Source organism: Colobus angolensis, unplaced genomic scaffold (assembly GCF_000951035.1).
Source record: "Colobus angolensis palliatus isolate OR3802 unplaced genomic scaffold, Cang.pa_1.0 Scaffold45, whole genome shotgun sequence".
Classification (NCBI taxonomy): Eukaryota; Metazoa; Chordata; class Mammalia; order Primates; family Cercopithecidae; genus Colobus; species Colobus angolensis.
Window position 1 is genome coordinate 9,530,376 of NW_012117932.1, and position 5,843 is coordinate 9,536,218.

At 38.1% G+C, this 5,843-nt stretch overlaps 1 protein-coding gene across 1 annotated transcript in view; it reads left to right on the forward strand.

Annotated features, from left to right (window-relative positions):
• LOC105523105 (receptor-type tyrosine-protein phosphatase mu-like) overlaps window positions 1–4,209 on the forward strand; it is a 403,681-nt gene extending 399,472 nt beyond the window's left edge. Inside the window, exon 4 of the mRNA XM_011957825.1 lies at window positions 3,799–4,209. Within this exon, the coding sequence (XP_011813215.1) occupies window positions 3,799–4,209 (411 nt within the window). The remainder of the gene's footprint in view (window positions 1–3,798) is intronic.
• The last annotated feature ends 1,634 nt before the right edge of the window (window positions 4,210–5,843 follow it).

Here is a 5,843-nt window from a genome sequence, read left to right on the forward strand (position 1 = left end):
TCGTCTGCAGCAGTGACTGATGTTCAGCATAAAGAAGTGCACATTAAGATACCTACTCGGATAATGTATTTGTCACAGCAGATTCTTAACATGTTTTTATTTGTGGTGAGACTTGAACCAGCCTAATATTTAGGTTTAAAGTCTGTAACAAAACTAAGATTCTTCCCTGCGGTAGACACCCTACCCTCTTGAAAGTACTCTAGCAAGTGAGACATCATGATGTACAAAAAGGACACTAGTTTGCCTACAAACCATTTTGTCATTTTAGAGTTCATCATTCTCATCATCATCATCATTACTACCATTATTTAATTTTCATCTTGGTTCATTTGTTTGTGATTATTTTTCCTTTTCTTTCAGTTGCTATACTGCTTCACTGTGACCTGCCACTACCCATGTTATTGATTAGTGGGATGCAAATCTAGTAGTATCTCTAAAAATTCCTTTGTGGAAAAGTTAATTTGTGGGAAGTTATAAGTGAATTATAAATTTCTAGTCTACCAGAGCAAACATAAATAGAAGGAATGAATGGGTTCGTATTCATATTTGTGCACCACATTTTCCTGTCTTAGGACAGTGTAGTAGTATCTTGGGTCACTGTGATACAAATTTCCAGGGACTTATTTCCATTTCTGCACACTGCCACAGCTCGTGACAATTTGCATGCAGTTAGGACTCAAATACGAAATTTAACTTTTTCTCCAATTATAATTTTATGGCCATATTTTGTATATACATATATTTTTTAATGAGATAGCATGCTAGATACTACTAGTTTTATAAAGTTATTACCTTGAAGCAATTACTTTAAAATATACACTAACGGTTTTAGGCCACTTGTCTATAATTTAACACTTCTTTGTGTATCATATAATATTTGGAGTGCTGATGTTTTACAAATGGGAGAAACTAAAGTCCATAGAGATTTTAACTTTTTAAGGTCACACACTGATTTGTGGCCAGCCTCCCAAATAAAGACCAAGTCCTTTAATTGACTAACCATCACTGTCATCTTTATTCCTGTCTAGCTACTTTTGGTAACCAAGGACATAAAAATATTTCATATAATCTCTACAATGCATGTATATATGCAGATATATCAATACCCTACTTAGTTACATTTCTATATTTCATTTGTAAACATATTTCATACAGTTAAATATGATACTGACATTTATTGATGTATCAGGCATTTACATATGCGTATCAATTAGATATATGTCCATGTGCATGTAAGTACTCTCATTACTGGCTTGATTTAGAATTAGTTTTATGGTGTTCTTTCACTTGAATTAAGAAATATTTTAAATTGCTTTTTATCACTTTGTACAGATTAAGATTCTTCTCTCCTCCCTCCTTCCTTCTTTACCTCTTTCATCCTTTCCCTTTGGGAAAATTTGTTGAAAATTTAAATGTTGGCCGGGCGTAGTGGCTCACGCCTATAATCCCAGCACTTTGGGAGGCCAAGGCTGGCAGATCACTTGATGTCAGGAGTTCGAGACCAGCCTGGCCAACATGGTGAAACTCCATTTCTACTAGAAATACAAAAACTAACCAACTGTGGTAGCACACACCTGTAATCCCAGCTACTCAGGAGGCTGAGGCTGGAGAATCACTTGAACCTGGGAGGCTGAGGCTGCAGTGAGCCACGGTGGCACCACTGCACTGCAGCCTGGGCAACAGAGCAAGATTCTGTCTAAAAATGAAAATTTAAATGTTGCCTTATTCTTATGCTGATTCTTCTGTAAACCAAAAGTTCTTTTGAATGTCTGTCCCAATTATTTCCAGGTTCTAGTTGAATCCTTCATTTGATTTAGCATATCTGGTATTTTTCTTAATGGAGAATTAATATAGAAAATATTCTCAGGAAACAAATGCATTTAAGTCCCATCTAATTTAGAATACTAGTAACAATGTCTTAAATGAGTGAGTGTACTCATGACCCTTTGTGACGTTGCCCCTGAGTTTTATTTTGAATGGCAGTTCAGCAACCCTTGCTAGCTCTTTCAGCCTGGCTACAGAAATGCCTTAGGATGGACCGTAAAAGGCCCATTTCATGTCTTGGTTCGAGGAATCGCCTAATGACAGGAATTGATGTTCAGTCATCGTGAGTTAAGGCAGAGCTGTGTAAGGAAATGGAAAACTAGCACAAAGTTTCAGTTTATAAACAACAGGAACAATATTTTAGTAAATTTACATTGTTTACTCTGAAGTAAAATTCATTCACAGTTTGTGTCTTATTTTGACTTAAACAAATGAGATTTCCCCAGCAATTTAAAAAAGTCAGTATGACTCATCCCACCTTGAATATAAAAAAGAACTAAGACAACCAACCCAACCAAGGGAACCAGTGTTGCTGGTTTGTAGCTGGTCTAGAAATTAACCCGGTATCATCTCAGGTGCAAACCTCACATGGTACTAGCTTCTCTGAGGTCCTCTTCAGCAGGAAACATGGCTGTGATTGATCAGCTATGTCTGCCATGCAAGAGGATGCAAGAGGGTAGCAGAAATTTCAGCAAGCAAGCCAGCATATTCCAGTAATAGGATAGAGCGGATTTTATTTTTCTGTGCATTTGTATGAGCAAAATGAGGAGTTAAAAACAGAACATGCCAAAAAGGCACAAACCACCCAAAGATACAGGCTTTGAAAAAAATCACTAGATTTATGTTTTTCTGAGAGGGAGATTTATTCAGGTAGAAATATGTTGTTTTGTACAGTTATCTCATTTATCATGTGTGATATCACCCACAGTGACATCGGCATGCGGAATACCTTCATTTGGTGCCTAGAGAGCCTTTCAACAGGCATGTAACTAATATACTGGGAATACTATTTATGATAAGGTTGACAATGATATAGAAAAAGAGTCAGTCTCAGATTTTAAACAATGAGAGGGACTTTCTTGGGTTGTAAAGTGTGTTTGCTAGTGATTTCTTAGTTTTATGAAGCTGGGCATGGTATGTTTTTTGCTTCAGAGCTTTCCCTTCTATTCACTGCTTTAGTAAGACTTATTACTGGAAGTTCCCTGAATGGCAGCAGTGGTGGACTTCATTATCCAGAATGCTTAATTCTCCTGTAGCAGAATGAGTTCATTGTGATAGTTACTTTGGGAAAACGAGTCATCCTGGAAATGTATTTTTGATGAGATAAACTATAATTTCAGCCGTGTTTTTAAAGTGGGGATACCTTTGGAATATAAATATAAGGGAACAATTTAATGATATAGAAACTAATACCTTTGATGATTTTGAAGACATTCTCAGTAAGGAAATTGACAATAAATGCTTCCTAGAGCTTAAATACTACTACTTGAGAGAACTTTTACCAGTTAACTTTAGTGAGAAAAAAAAAATCCTTTGATATCTGTGTAACTGACTCACTCTCAAGATACAGTAATTAGTATCCTAAAACAGGCATCACTTTCATGCATTTTTGTCTTGAGAATATTTTCTGTATTAATTCACCATTACAAAAAGTAACAGGTATGCTAATTTGCATATGCTATGCACAGTGGTTGGTGTCCTAAAACAAATTAGGGTTATGCCTACTTGAATAAGCGTATGTGTTTAAAGATGGTTTATTTCACAACTTGGAATGCAGTGAAAGTCTTTATCAACATGTTTTTTCTTATTAACCCAAACAAAATTGTTCTTACCAATTTATTCCCGAAATTTATTATCTTGTATATTTTAATAATTGATGCATGTTTAGCTCTTTTTAGACTGAAGACAAAGCATCTGAAAGACAGCTTTCTGATTTGCGTTTCAGAACCACCTGTTCCTATTGCCCCACCTCAGCTCGCCTCTGTAGGAGCCACGTACCTGTGGATACAGCTCAACGCCAACTCCATCAATGGCGATGGGCCCATTGTGGCCCGAGAGGTGGAGTACTGCACGGCCAGTGGGAGCTGGAATGACCGGCAGCCAGTCGATTCCACGAGCTATAAAATTGGACACCTTGACCCAGATACAGAATATGAGATTAGTGTGCTTCTGACGAGGCCAGGGGAGGGTGGCACTGGCTCTCCTGGGCCAGCTCTCAGGACAAGAACAAAGTGTGCTGGTGAGTATAAGGAACCCTGCAACTCATTGTCATTGTCTCACCGAGCGTTAACTGGCAGCACTGGGGTTGATCAGATGGCTAGCACGCTTCCCCTAGCTCTGTCAAAACCTGTGTATGAACAGAAAATGCCCTTAGCCTGTGAATAGTCAGCTAACAGCTTGTGAACCTGGGGACCAGTAACCTCCAGGCTTGGTGTTTCTCAGCCTGCCCCCACCCTTTTTCCTGTTGTTAATTTACTTCTTACTCTGAGTACCACATAGTTCATATAGGAATTGTCCATGAAGTTTACAGAAACTGTCTACTCTAATGAGGTCCTCTAATAGGTCAGACTTTCTTATTTGGGCCCCTTTGTTTTTTGTTCACAGTTAATGTGCTTGCAGCCTGGAGGGGCTCTGGAATAACAGATTCCATCTTAGAGATAGCCTTAAAGATGTGTTTTCATTGATGGGTGTTTGATGGAAGGTCTGCTGTCTGATGTGTTGGGCCCATTTGTATCATAAGCAAGAGTGATTTATGTGCTGGATGCAGTCTTTAGTTTCTTAGATTATAAATTTCTAATTGTGCTAAACCCGTTCCACAACTTAAATAAAAGTAGGGTTAATGGAGAGAGAAGTGTAAAATCTTCCAGAAATCAAAACCTGAAGAAAGCTGCCCAATTCGTGGTTGTAGTGTTGTTTCATGTGACTACTCTCTGGTAGGAAGCAGAGAGAAACAGTATATTGGGATACTGAAGTGTTCTTTTATCTTGTAAATGAGAAATTTCTGTGTTGAATTGTGTGCTGAGATGAAGAGATTCCATAAACTGTTATGGTGTTAGTTAATTATTCAGATAGCATTAGATAAGAATACATTTATCAATATTTCATTTCTTTCTTAAGTTTTAAAAATGCTTAGCGTAGTCAGACTCTACCTGGTAGGAGTAAGATAAATTATTAAACCTTAACCATTGTAGCTTGTTTTTAAACTTTTTCTTCATAATTTTTATTATACTATTTCCACAAGTTTGATGCTCGTGGAAAATTCTGTATTTTAAAAAAGACTTTTGTTAGAAAAGGGAACAGGTATGTTTTTCTTCTGGGGATACATGCTATTGAGTACAAGGACTGGCCTGGGTTAGTAGACTGTGTACTTTGCTGTTGTGTACATCTTTCATCTGTTTCTCAGACCCCACATCTGTATCCTCCTGGCACCTTTGTGCAGGCAGTCTGGTCCCTGGAATAAGACCTGCTGTTTTGAACTGGTGATTTCCCACAGCCCTGAATGGTGGCTCTAAGGAGAAAGGAGAATTTCCCAATCCTTTCTCTTCCTGTCTTCTTCAAACCTCGTTGTCTCCTCTATTTAGTTGAATACATTCTGTCATTGTTGTAAAACAGTTTTATCTTATCATTTGTTGCAATGCAAACAATAGCTATGGATAATACTGCCTCTGTCATTTTACACGATAGGCATTGGTTTCAAATCTGTTATTTTACCACTGCCTTATGAATTCTCCAGGGCAGGTTCTTTGATTCCCGTAATACAAATGGTGAAAGTGAAGCCTACGTGAGCTCCTTTCCACTTCTAAGCTCACTCTGTAAGAAGTAAGTTTAGTGTTATTTCACTTTAGTGTTAAGAATTCCTGTTTTGGGCATGGCAATATATGGTTTCTCTCTCTCTCCAAAAACAGGTTAGAATTCCATTGTTTAGGCCGGGCACGGTGGCTCACGCCTGTAATCCCAGCACTTTGGTAGCCCGAGGCGGGTGGATCACGAGGTCAGGAGATGGAGACCATCCTGGCTAA